The sequence below is a fragment of the Lampris incognitus genome, chromosome 8 (genome assembly GCF_029633865.1).
Source record: "Lampris incognitus isolate fLamInc1 chromosome 8, fLamInc1.hap2, whole genome shotgun sequence".
In the NCBI taxonomy this organism is placed as follows: domain Eukaryota; kingdom Metazoa; phylum Chordata; class Actinopteri; order Lampriformes; family Lampridae; genus Lampris; species Lampris incognitus.
Window position 1 is genome coordinate 13,595,075 of NC_079218.1, and position 13,806 is coordinate 13,608,880.

General features: G+C 45.0%; 1 protein-coding gene across 2 annotated transcripts in view; it reads right to left on the reverse strand.

Moving 5' to 3' along the window:
- pof1b (POF1B actin binding protein) overlaps positions 1-13,806 on the reverse strand; it is a 56,103-nt gene that overhangs the window by 15,600 nt on the left and 26,697 nt on the right. Inside the window, exons 3-6 of one of the 2 annotated variants that reach the window (XM_056285114.1) lie at positions 4,013-4,257; positions 3,609-3,642; positions 1,306-1,386; positions 904-996 (exon numbers count right to left, since the gene is read on the reverse strand). In XM_056285114.1, coding sequence (XP_056141089.1) covers positions 904-996; positions 1,306-1,386; positions 3,609-3,642; positions 4,013-4,257 — 453 coding nt within the window. Of the gene's footprint in view, positions 1-903; positions 997-1,305; positions 1,387-3,608; positions 3,643-4,012; positions 4,270-13,806 lie in introns of both variants that reach the window. The other variant, XM_056285113.1, reaches the window with a different exon arrangement.

The following is a 13,806-nucleotide window of genomic DNA, read 5'->3' on the forward strand; positions in this document are numbered from 1 at the left end:
CCATTGCCTACCAACACAGGGATCACTGGTTCGAATCCCCATGTTACCTCCGGCTTGGTCGGGCGTCTCTACAGACACAATTGGCCGTGTCTGCGGGGGGGGGACCGGATGTGGGTATGTGTCCTGGTCGCTGTACTGGTGCCTGTTCAAGGGGGAGGGGGAACTGGGGGGAATAGCGTGATCCTCCCACGTGCTACTTCTCACTGTCAGGTGAAAAGAAGTGGCTGGTGACTCCACATGTATGGGAGGAGCCATGTGGTAGTCTGCAGCCCTCCCCGGATCAGCAGAGGGGGTGTAGCAGCGACCAGGATGGCCCAGGAGAGAAGGGGGGGGGGGGGGTCCACCAAAATAAATAAATAAATGGGTGATATAATTAAAGCAATACTTTGATTAGCACAACTACATGACTCCTATGGACATGTAGATAAACCCACATATTGTACCTTTAACCTCTATGTATGTGCAAACTGTATCAGCAGACAGTAACTGTGTTGACCCCTGAGGTGGAGGACAGTTGTCATCCGTGAACTCATAATGAACATCGAGCTTAATTATTTATTGTTTTGATTAATAGATGATATGAAAATATATCTTGCCTAACATGTTAGCAATACTTTAAGGGACCTGACATCACGAATAAACTTAAATATTCCAGTAATAATGAAGTAAAGTGAACGTTATGGAAGCGAGCAGCGTGCCGATGACCTGGTGGTTGGCTTTTGGGAAAACAAACACCTGATCTTGAAGAAAGGGTTAGCCAAGTGTCAGTAACAGACCTGCTTTAACTGGGAGTCTACACAATGTGTGCCTCTCGGGCCTGCACACACACACACACACACACCACAATAAAACCTAGCCAAATGTATGTGTTTAGTGTAAAAAGTCAGTGAGTGCTGTTCTCACCCTGAGGTCGTCAGACATGTGGATCAGCTCCTCCCTCAGACTGCTGAACGTAGACAACAGAAGACGCATGCTTTTATCTGCAGTGAGACGGGTCTGAGAGAGAGACACAAACAGACAGACAGGAGTTCAGCTGTAAAAGACACTCGGGGAAAGAGAACCTCAGACCATACAAAGGTTGCAAACAAAAGCAGTAATAAGAATTGTTGAATGTTATATTACCAAGCTGTCTCACTCTCTGTCACACACACACTCAGTCACTCACTCTGCCTGAATACGTCATACTGAATCGCTGCAGCAGCATAAGAAATGTGAGTATCATTGAAAATGAATATTAATACAGAATTAATGTAATTAGAGTAAGGATATAAGCGCTATTAAATCAGAGAAAAATTAATGTGTTACCTGTAGGAGGTATCGGATCTGTTGTTTGGTGAGCTCAGTGGCTCCTTTTGGGATCAGAGCCTCCACCTCCTCTCTCTCCATCTGCCCACACACACAAATGGTTATTTCTAACTTTGCACACTCAAACATACACTACAAACACAGTGTATGGATTTTAATAACCAATACATTCTGAGTATTATTTTAGTGGAATACTCTAACGTATTTCCCAGACTCTAAGTTGCTGGGGTTTTTTTTACTCATCTGGCTGGTTCTTCGACTTGTACTCCAAAGTAATTTATACAATGTAAATTTGTTGGACAAATTTACTGCATACCAACTACGGCCACCAGATGGCACTGTTTAATCTGTGACTCGTTTGAAAGGCGACTTCTACACCGAGGCAACTTGTATGTTTTTTAACTTGCAACAACGGCTTTTTCACTGAGTGCGACTTCTAGTCCGGGAAATATGATATATGTACTTCAATTAATATTTGCTTTCCACTGAGCATAATCAGCTCATCCATACATAATTTATGTATTTTGAGTACTCTAAACTTGTAACCTCCTTTACCCCAAACCTTTTTGTTTCTGCTGTTGTATATCATGTGTATTGTATATTGTGATATATTGTCTATGTATGGTGTATTGTGTATTGTCTAGTATGATCTATTTCAGCCAAGGTCAGTCAAATTCCTTGTATGGGGAAACATACTTGGCCAATAAATCTGATTCTTGGGCTGGTTGTAACAGTTGTTTGTAAGTCCTTACTAAGTCTAGTTGTCATGTAAGTATTTACTAAGTCAGAATTTAAACCCCACACACACACAGGTTGCACTGCTCCTAGTAGTAATTACTAAGAACTTTGTTGTTCCTAAATTCTCACACATACCAGCTAGGAGGAGTAGCTGTTAAGCTTAGCTGTCAAGCTAAGGAGGAATATAGCCCATTATGAAAAGAGGAAAGTTGAGGTGTGGAATATTTTAGGAGTATAATGGAAAGAGATGTTAATATGTTGCATGGTTATGTTAGAGAAGAAGAGTTTGTTGGTGGATTTGTAGAGGGGAGCAATTTTGTTGTGATTGGGGAAGGAGGGAGGGTAATGTTGGATTTTAGTTAAACAGTATACTGTGTGTGGTTTATGTGTATTTTTTGTTTGATTTCTTTGATTTGGTTGGGGGGGGGGCTCTGTAGGCTGGAAGCCATGCCAAGGCCTACAGGTTACCTCACCATTTTCTGTTTTTTGTTGACCTGTGTTGTAATCTTTGACTCTGTAGAGTTCAGTGGATTTGTAAAATGTTTTATTTCACTAAAAAAAAAAGTAGCCGTGGGAGTTAGCTAACAGAGAACTGTAACGTTGTATCAAAAAACAGCAATGACAGAAAAAGGCCTAGCTTAACTTTAACCGCAACAAACATATCAATAGATGCCTTAAACCATTTGGAACTTCCATCCATCCATCCATTATCTGAACCGCTTATCCTGCTCTCAGGGTCGTGGGGATGCTGGAGCCTATCCCAGCAGTCTATTATTTGAAAATGGGGAAAATGGTTCCATATTTACTTGCATGAACAGTTTTGATTAGCCGGCTGCTGTAATGTCTGCCTCGCAATGCATTTGCACATTAAGACTTTTCTAGCTACCACATTCCTTACATTTGAATGGTTCAACCCAAATTAGTAAATTGCTAACAACATAGTAAGGACTTTACACACAAAGTAGGGGACAAATGTAGCAATGAATGGTGGACCCAGTCCTGTTTCTGATTGTGCCTAGCATCTGTTCTGGCTCCGGGCTTTACATTTATGTAACCAGGCTTTACATTTAATGTAACCAGGCTTTAGCTGTCGGGCCCCTTGGCTTCTGAATGACTCCCGTGAGAACCCGAGGCCAGCAAACTCGGTACCGTCCTTTAAATCTCTTTTCAAAACATACTTTTATTTAAAGGCCTTACTATAATTACTGGCTTTGATTTTGTTTCAACCTTGTTATCTTTGTCTTCTTTCTCTTCCCATGGCAGGGACTTGTTTTAACCCTTCTGTTTAATCTGATTTATAAAAAAATAAAAAAAAATTAATGGCTTTAATGGTTTTATTTGTCTTGGTCCTTCAACATTCAGAAACTGCTTTCACGTGTGCAATTTAAATAAGGATTATATTATCATTTTATCTTTTGGGTGTGGGCGGTGCCAGGACAGGGTAGAATCTAAGAGGTCTCATCGGGATCTGTTACTATAGAGACAGGGCCAGTTATACTGGACTGTTACCATAGAGACGGGATCAGTTATCCTGGTCAGTAAAACAAGGAGACAGGGTCACTTACCTTGTAGTCATTACTGGGGTCCAGCTGATGTTTCCTGGAGGAGGGAGAAGACATAGCGATAAGAGCTGCATGACAGGATGTGCATGAGTGTTTATGTGAGAGAGAGAGAACAAGAGCTAGAGTGAGAGAGAGGAGAGTGTATTTGCTTCCCAAAGTAAATAATACCCCCCCCCCATCTCTCTAAGGCCTGTGTACTATTGGTACTTGACGTGGTCCTGAAACTCCGTAACCACTGGCCAACATAAAAATCTCCAAACAGTTCATATGTCCGTCTGCAGGGATGAAGCGGGAAACATTCACACGTTGTGGTTGTTTCCAGGGCGAGTTTCCTTTTCTTCTTCATGTGCTTTACCTTTTTGTAGGTTCAATAGGGTTTACTGAACTGAACACAACTTGTGACTCACCGTCCGCGGATCTTGGCCACATGCTCGGAGATGCAGGAGTGGATGTCACAGTTCTTCCTGTAGACCTCAGCCAGCAGCTCGCCAAAGAAACGCGTGTCCATCTTGGTGGGCTGGGGGATCTCCCTCACCTCTCTCCTGGTCTCCGTCTTGAAGACCCTCTCAGTCACCTTCTCCACAGGCTTTTGCTGGATCACATTGATGATCTCCACCTCCTCCACCTCCACCTCCTCCTCCTCCTCTTCCTCCTCCTCTTCCTCCTGGTGGCAGAGCAGAGAACGTGTTATTACTAGTTTCTGAATGGTGCTGTATGTTGTTTGGATTTTTTTTAAAAAGCATTTCAACTGTAGTTCAACAGTTACTGCTTTGAGTTCTCTAAATGAGAGCTTATTTCACAGTAAATATTTAAATTAAGATTTCACACAGGAACCAGCTTCTCATGATTATAATTTCTAAAACAACAAAGATTAGCTTTGCTTTTTTTGTTCACTATGCTGACTCTTGTGATAACCAGTGTCCAGAAACCTCATATATATTAGAGCTATTATGTATTTATCATATAGTACTATACAGTTACACACAACTGCAGTTGCTACTGAGGTACATACATGGTACATCCATGCAGCTAGCAGACATTTCAGTGCAAAGGAGAAGAACAAATCTATTAAGCAGATTTACAAAAATATCAGTCCATAATTTTTTAAAGGATGGAGGTGTGTGCATGCGAGTACAGTGAAGGAGACATTTGGACAGAAAGGACAAAACTGACAAAAGTTCAGAGGTCAAATGAAAAAAAACAAATGCTGCAATTTCATATATTCCGTTCCTATTTCATATATATGGATGACACCCAGCTCTATCTATCCACCGAGCCTACCTCCACTTCCGCCCACTTCCCTTCCTGACCGCTTATTACACATTATATCCTGGTTCTCATACAAGTTGCTCAAACTTAATGGTGATAAAACTGAGGTTCTCCTCATAGGCACTAAATCTACTCTGGCTAAACCTGATACTTTTTCTCTGACTGTTGACAATTCTATAGTTCCTCCTTCCCCTCAGGTTAACAGTCTGGGTGTCATATTGGACAGCACATTATCTTGTCAAGCCCACATCAGCAATGTTACTCGGTCTGCATACTTCCACCTACACAATATTAATTGTCTTCACCCGTCACTTACACCTAACAGCACCGCCATACTCATTCACACCCTGGTTACATCCCGTATTGACTACTGCAAATCTATCCTCTTTGGTCTTCCTCTCAAGTGTCTCCACAAACTCCACTTGGTCCAGAATTCAGTTGCCTGTATCACTACCAGAACTCCTTCCATAGATCATATCACTCCTGTTCTTCAGCAACTCCACTGGCTCCCTGGTACATACCATATTGACTTCAAGATCCTGCTCCTCACCTTTAAGGCCCTTAATAACCTAGCTCCCTCATATCTTTCTGAACTCCTTCATATTCACACGCCCCCGCACTCTCAGATCCTCTCCTGCTCTCCAACTCACTACACCATCGGCCCGCTTGACTACCATGGGGTCTGGAGCCTTCAGTCATTCTGCCCCCCCGCCTATGAAACTCTCTCCCACAAGACATTTGCCATACTGCCTCTTTCAACCTTCAAATCCCATCTCAAAACGCACCTTCTCAAACTGGCGTATTCAGTCTGATCCATGCTTCACCGAGTTTTGTGCAGATGATGATTTTATACTTATCTGTTGTGTTAACTTTTCATCGTCTACCCTGCCTTGTTTTGAGTTTATGCTGTCTGATACAGTGCTGCTTGTTTTAACTGTGTTATGTAAGGCGTCCTTGAGCGCTTTGCAGGCACCCACAAATAAAATGTATTATTATTATTATTATTTCATTTTTTTAGTCTTGTGTATACTGCCGCTTACTATTATTCTGAAAAAAAAAACAGTTATTCTTCTGCTCACAGTAACATACATCAATGATTGTTTAACTCCACAGATTACACCAAAATCAAAAATTGTGCAGGTCCGACTACACAAACACCAAGAAATACGTCCATCATAATGATTGACTGATCAGCTCAAGGGCAAGATGAGAGGATTGGTGTGTCATTACTGTCACAAGGTGTACACCCACCCACCTGCAAAAGAAAAATGGTTAAGTTTTCCCACAAGCCATCAGACTCCGCAGTAAGTCATGCTGTCTCAGGACCACACCTCTAACATACTTCTCATTCTGGCACCTCCCTTTGCTTTGCATGCACACTTCACCTCCATGTGATCTGAGCCAAGCACACACAGGCTGGTGTGTCAGAGCCGTCTAACTAGTTATCATTATGTAATACTGAGCCCGGCTGTTAGAAGCACCTTCACTCTCTACAAACACCTGTCCATCAAACCCCGTGTGTCCTGCAGGTTCAACTTCACAGCTCTGATGTCTTATCTCCGTCTATCTACCGCCTTATGTAGTGAGATCATAAAGCACTTTGTCTTGTCAGTGTGCAGAACTTTGGTCAACGGTTGTTGTTTTTTAAACGTACTCTATAAATAAACTTAGTGGTTGAAGTCGGGAGTGGCAGTGAGGTATGTAGGAGTGGTGCAGGATATGTATGAGGGAAGTGTGACAGTGGTGGGGTGTGCGATTGGAATGACAGATGGGTTTGAGGTGAAGATGGGACTACGTCAAGGATCGGCTCAGCCCTTTCTTGTTTGTAATGGGGATGGACAGGTTGATGGATGAGATCAGGCAGGAGTCTCTGTGGACTATGATGTTCGCGGATGACATTGCACTCTGTAGCAAAAGTAGGGTGCAGGTTGAGGAGAACTTGGAGAGGTGGAGGTATGCACTGGAGAGAAGAGGAATGAAAGCCAGTAGGAGCAAGACAGAATACATATGCATGAATGAGAGGGAGGACAGTGGAATGGTGAGGATGCAAGGAGTAGAGGTGATGAAGGTGTATGAGTTTAAATACTTGGGGTCAACTGTTCAAAGTAACAGGGAGTGCAGGAGAGAGGTGAAGAAGAGAGTGCAGGCAGGGTGGAGTGGGTGGAGAAGAGTGTCAGGAGTGATTTGCGACAGAAGGGTACCAGCAAGAGTTAAAGGGAAGGTTTACAAGATGGTTGTGAGACCAGCTATGTTATATGGTTTGGAGACAGAGGCACTGACGAAAAGACAGGAGGTGGAGCTGGAGGTGGCAGAGTTGGAGATGCTAAGGTTTTCATTGGGAGTGACGAAGAAGGACAGGATTAGGAACGATTATATTAGAGGGACCGCTCAGGTTGGACGGTTTGGAGACAAAGCAAGAGAGGCAAGATTGAGATGGTTTGGACATGTGTGGAGGAGAGATGCTGGGTATATTGGGAGAAGGATGCTGAATATGGAGCTGCCAGGGAAGAAGAAAAGAGGAAGGCCAAAGAGGAGGTTTATGGATGTGGTGAGGGAGGACATGCAGGTGGCTGGTGTGACAGAGGAAGATGCAGAAGACAGGAAGAAATGGAAACGGATGAGCCGCTGTGGCGACCCCTAACGGGAGCAGCCTAAAGTAGTAATAGTAGATTCTATAAATAAACTTGAGTTGAATTGATTCAGATGCTCCTTCGTTCTTTTTTGTTTTTGTTTTCCCCCTTATTGCACCCAGACAATTACCCCACTTTTCCAAGCCGTCTCGGTCTCTGCTCCTCCCCCTCTGCCGATCCAGGGAGGGCTGCAGACTACCACATGCCTCCTCCGATACATGTGGAGTCACCAGCCGCTTCTTTTCACCTGACAGTGAGGAGTTTCCCCAGGGGGACGTAGCACGTGGGCGGATTACGCTATTCCCCCCCGGTCCTCCTCCTCCCTGAACAGGCGCCCTGACGAACCAGAGGAGGCACTAGTTCAGCGACCAGGACACATACCCACATCTGGTTTCCCACCTGCAGACACGGCCAATTGTGTCTCTAGGGACGCCCAACCAAACCGGAGGTAACACGGGGATTCGGACCGGTGATCCCCGTGTTGGTAGGCAACGGAATAGCCCACCACGCTACCCAGACGCTGCGATGCTCCTTCGTTCTGGTCATGGTCATGTTTGATTTATGTCTCCAGTAAGCAATGGTTAATAATACGTATATTTTAATGTGTTTTCAAACAAACAAAATAAAAAGGTCAACAGGATTTAGTGCAGGGAAAGCTCCCCAGACCTCCATGAGCCTCCATTTACCTCCCAGCAGAAACCGTCAGACCTGATCTGGCAAGTCACAGTCTGGTTTCTAGTTTTTCTGGTGAATCTCACAGGCAGCTCGTTAGGGCCGGACTCGTTAAGTGTTCAGAGAATGGACTTTGTTGGTGTCTCTAACTGAACACTTGTTTCAGGACACACAGGGAGCCATCCAGTAAACATTCATATTTATTTGGTCATTAGTTTACCACTTGGTTAGTTTTCATCCCTATATAAAACACAAAGTTTATGATGAATTAAGAAAGTGATATGTAATTGTCATCGTCGTTTTCTTTAAATTCATTTGTTCATCAATAAAAAGCTCTTGACACAGATTTGTACTCCAACTTTCATCCTAATAGACGAGGGATAACGCGGCGTGATGGAGGTCCTTCACTTCTTACTGTTCACCAGCTCTGCCTATTTCATTCCTCCAGTTATTCCTTTTAATTTATTTACTAAAGTTTCTTTTTATCTTATTTTTTTTAATCTTTTGTTCTGCTTTTGAAAGTTTCCTTTTTTATTCAATATCTCATATTCAATGTCTTAACACTTTAAGTAAAGCATTTTGAGTTGCCTCTGTGTAAGAAATGTGCTACACACAAAGTTCCCTAAGAAAGAAAGAAAGAAAGAAATGAGACATAATATGTGTCTTGTCCTCTGGTCTTCATGCTGAGCTGCAGGTGGACCAGAACCAATCCGACGCTTTCCACCACAGCCTGGTGAACCAATCACACGCCAGGATTTCACAGCAGGTGAGGCTGAGAACCCCCCTTCCCCAACCAACACACACACACACACACACACACACACACACACACACACACACACACACGTTTCTGTTCCAACAAAAACCACCTGTCTAAACTGCAGTGTCAGTGAGCCACCATCCGTGTCTGTTGGTTTTTGTTTGGTAGGTTTTATATCAGTGACAGGCTGTTAGGAAGGCTGGTATCTTTTTTAAAATCAGCCTGAATGAAGACGTCTAGAAAGTCCATCCATCCTTCCATTTATTTTTATTTTTTTATCTATGCAAGCACTGATTTCCTTTTTATGCTCGAACTTTCAAACTCCAGTCCACCGACTCAGATAAGTCATCACTGGTTCAGAAGCCTGTGGGTCTGAACCCCCACCGAGGCGAGCAAAACTCAACAGAATGGGAAGAAGTGCGGCACAACTGAGTCAAAATGAAGCCTGTGTATTATGGCCCTCGGCACTTCCTGTAGAGCTTTGAGGCTGCGCCAGAACCAGCGGCACAAAGACCAAACAGATTTGTCACCACAGGGAGCAGGAAATACATTCCTAATGAGACCAACCACTGTTCGAACCTGAACTCCGTGTGCTTTCATTTGCTATGAAAGGTCTCTTTGTTTTCCTTCTTCAGGTCGAGCAAACAGAACAGAGAGAGCGAACGACAAAGGCAGCAGTGTGGCTGTGCGATTAAAAAAAAGATGCACATCTGAATCCAGAGTATCGCAGGTTTAATTATCAGAGTGGCTGTGTTGTGTTTTAAACATTCTTTTAGACCACAGACACAGAGAATGCTGGTCTCTGACAGAGTTGAATTTGAGAGTTAAATTTGAGCTGCACTAACTTAGTGCAGCTCAAATTTAACTCCGTTTTAAATTCATACGTTGGACGCCAAGTCTCTGTGTAACCATAGCAACACACTGAACCAGTAGCAAGCCCAGTAAACACCCAATTTCCCCTCGGAGATGAATAAAGTATTCTGATTCTAAGTCAAAGCTTTAGCTTAGCAGCTAACTTTTGCCTCATAAGTTTTTCACCCCAATTGTATCCGGCCAATTACCCCACTCTAACGAGCCATCCCAATCGCTGCTCCATCCCCTTTGCCGATCGGGGGAGGGCTGCAGACTACCACATGCCTCCTCTGATACATGTGGAGTCACCAGCCACTTCTTTTCACTTGACAGTGAGAAGTTTCGCCAGAGGAATGTAGCGCGTGGGAGGATCACGCTATTCCCCCCGAACAGGCGCCCCGACCAACCAGAGGAGGCGCTAGCACAGCGACCAGGACACATACCCACATCCGGCTTCCCACCCGCAGACACGGCCAATTATGTCTGTAGGGACGCCCGACCAAGCCGGAGGTCACACAGGGATTTGAACTGCCAATCCCCGTGTTGGTAGGCAACAGAATAGACCGCCACCCTACCTGGATGTCATTTTTTCCTCTGTTTTCTGAAGCTGCACACTACCCTCAGGCCCTCTGCCTCATAACCTTTTAATTCTGAGTCCAAAATGTTCAACAAAAAACAAGTGACTCTGTTACCTCCCTAGCCTCCAATTGTCCACTGAACAAACTAAACAGACTTTTTACCGACTTTAACTGAATGTTTTAACAAAAGTCTTGCTGAGGTCTTGATCGGTGCAGCCCTGTGTGGACTATGATGAAGACGCTGAAGAGGGAAGTGAGCCAGAGTGCTCGATAAACTGCGACAGCTGGGATTTAGAACTGCGCTCCTGTCAGTCCACCTGACGAATGTCCAAACTCTGGCCAACAAGATGGACAAACTCCTACCCATAAACGGGAAAAAACTCGGACTTTTCCAGATCTGCCGCCCTGTGTCTCACTGAAACCTGGCCTAGTGAGCATACCATGAACACTATACTTCATCTGCCGCAGTTCCAACTCCTCCGGGCGGACTGCGAAACGGAGCTATCAGAAAAAAACGGGGTGGTGGTGTATGCTTCTACATAAACGAAGGTTGGTGTACGGATTTCAGTGTTGAAGAAATCATGCAACCCTCGCTTAGAGACCTTTATCAGTGACTGTAAATCATTCTATTCACTACAGTAATTTTCATCATTTATTCTGATCGGTGTCTATATACGATCCCAAGCCTGTATTAAAGAGGCATTAAAACATCGGCTGATCAAATTACAAACATGGAACGCAAATATCCAGACTCCCTACTCATTATCCTTGGGGATATTAATAGAGCAAACCTCAGCCACCATCTCATCATCAGCCACTTCTTCAGGGTTGGGTCGCGGTGGCAGCAAGTTAAGTAGGGCACTCCAGATGTCCCTCTCCCCAGCAACACCCTCCAGCTCCTCCTGGGGAATCCCAAGGCGTTCCCAGGCCAGATTGGACACGTAGTCCCTCCAGCAAGTTCTGCGTCTACCCCAGGGTCTCCTCCCAGTTGGACATGCCCGGAAAACCTCCAAAGGAAGGCACCCAGGAGGCATCCTAATCAGATGCCCGAAACACCTCAACTGGCTCCTTTCAATGCAAAGGAGCAGTGGCTCTACTCCGACCTCCCTCCAGATGTCCGAGCTCCTCACCTTAACGCTACCTCAGCTATGAACTGCCAAAATACAAACAGCATGTTAAATGTCCCACCAGGGACAAAAATACTTTGGATCATTGCTACACAATATTAAAGGATGCCTATCGTTCTGTCCTCCATGCAGCCCTGAGACTCTGATCACTGTCTGATTCATCTTATCCCAACCTACAGACAGAAACTAAAATCTGAAAAGCCTGCGGTTAAAACTGTGAGGAAATGGACCAGGGAGTCAAAATTGGTGCTCCAGGCCTGCCTTGACTGCACTGACTGGGGTGTTTTTGAGGCTACATCTACAGACCTAGATGAACTTACTGACACTGTGACATCTTACATCAGCTTTTGTGAGGATGTGTGTGCCCACCAAAACCTTATGTACCTTCAACAACAATAAGCCCTGGTTCACAGCAAAACTCAGGCAGCTTCCTCAGGCCAAAGAGGAAGCCTACAGGAGTAGAGATAGGATCCGATATAACAAAGCCTGAAATACACACACAAAGGAGATCCAAGTGGCAAAAAGGTGATACTCTGAAAAGTTGAAAAACAGGTTTTCTGCCAACGACCCAGCATCAGTCTGGAGAGGTTTGAAAGACATTACCAACTACAGGAGACCATCCCCCCTACACTGCAGGGAACACTGCAGGGCTGACAGTTTGATAAGCAAATTTTCCCACCCCTCATCCTGTCCGGCCACAACACAACCAGCTGCACTCCCTGCCAGCAACTCTCTCCCTCCCACCAACCCCCCACCCGCACTTGGGATCTGTGTTGAGGATGTGCACCAGCTCTTCCAGAGACAGAAGACCAGGAAGGCACCGGCCCCGGATGGCGTGTCACCCTCCTGTCTGAACGTCTGTGCTGACCAGCTGGCCCCCATTTTCACACTGATCTTCAACAGATCACCGGAGCTGTGTGAAGTCCCCTCCTGCTTCAAGAGCTCCACTTTCATCCCAGTCCCCAAGAAACCCCGTATCACAGGATTAAATGACTACAGGCACATTACCCTAATGTCTGTGGTCATGAAATCCTTCTAGAGACTGGTGTTGGCCCACCTGAAGGAACTCACAGGCCCCCTGCTCAACCCGCTGCAGTTTGCTTACCTAGCAAAAAAGGTCAGTGGAAGATGCAGTCAACATGGGATTGCACTACATCTTCCAACATTTCAACTCCCCAGGAACATATACAAGGGTCCTGTTTATGGACTTCAGCTCAGCGTTCAACACCATCGTCTCAAATATCCTACACTCCAAACTCACCCAGCTCACTATACCAGCCCCCATCCGCCAGCAGATTAAAAACATCCTGACAGACAAGAGGCAGCTGGTGAGGCTGGGGTAAATCACATCCAGCATCCGGACAATCTGCACTGGCACCCCCCAGGGATGTGTGCTCTCCCTTCTACTCTTGTCCTTCTAAACAAATGACTGCACCTCAGGTGACCCATTTGTTAAACTGCCGAAGTTTGCAGACGACACAGCCATCATTGACCTTATCCTGGATGGTGGCAAGTCTGCATTTAGACAGGAGGTTGAACAGTTGGCCTTCTGGTGCGGTCATAACAACCTGGAGCTGAACAAGCTCAAAACAGTGGCGATGACAGTGGCTTTAAGGAGGAGCCCCCCAACACTGACCCCCCACCATACTCAACAGCACAGTGTCTACGGTGAAAACCTACAGATTTCTGGGTTCCACAATCTCCCAGGACCTAAGGGGCATCCAACATAGACACAATCATCAAAAAGGCCCAGTAGAGGATGTACTTTCTCCACCAGCTCAAGAAATTCAACTGCCTCAGGAACTGCTGATTCAGTTCTCCATCCATCCATTATCCAAACCGCTTATCCTGCTGCCCGGGTCACAGGGATGCTGGAGCCTATCCCAGCAGTCATTCAGTTCTACACTGCAATAATCCAGTCTGTCCTCTGCACATCCATCACTGTCTGGTTTGGATCAGCCACCAAACAGAACAGGGACTAACTACAATGGACAATTAACTCTGTAGAGAAAAACATCAGTGCCAACATGCCCTCCATACAGGACTAATACACCTCCAGATTCAGGAAAAGGGCAAGCAACATCACTGCAGATCCATCACACCCTGGTCACAACCTGATCCAATTCCTCCCCTCTGGTAGGCACTACAGAGCACTGTACCCCAAAATAACCAGATATAAAAACAATTTATTTCTGCAGTCTGTCATTCAAATGAACGCTTAACATTGTTAAATAAACCCAACCATATTGTATATACTGTACTGTACATTGTACATATACTGGTACGCCCTGTCATGTACATCTACCTCAGGCA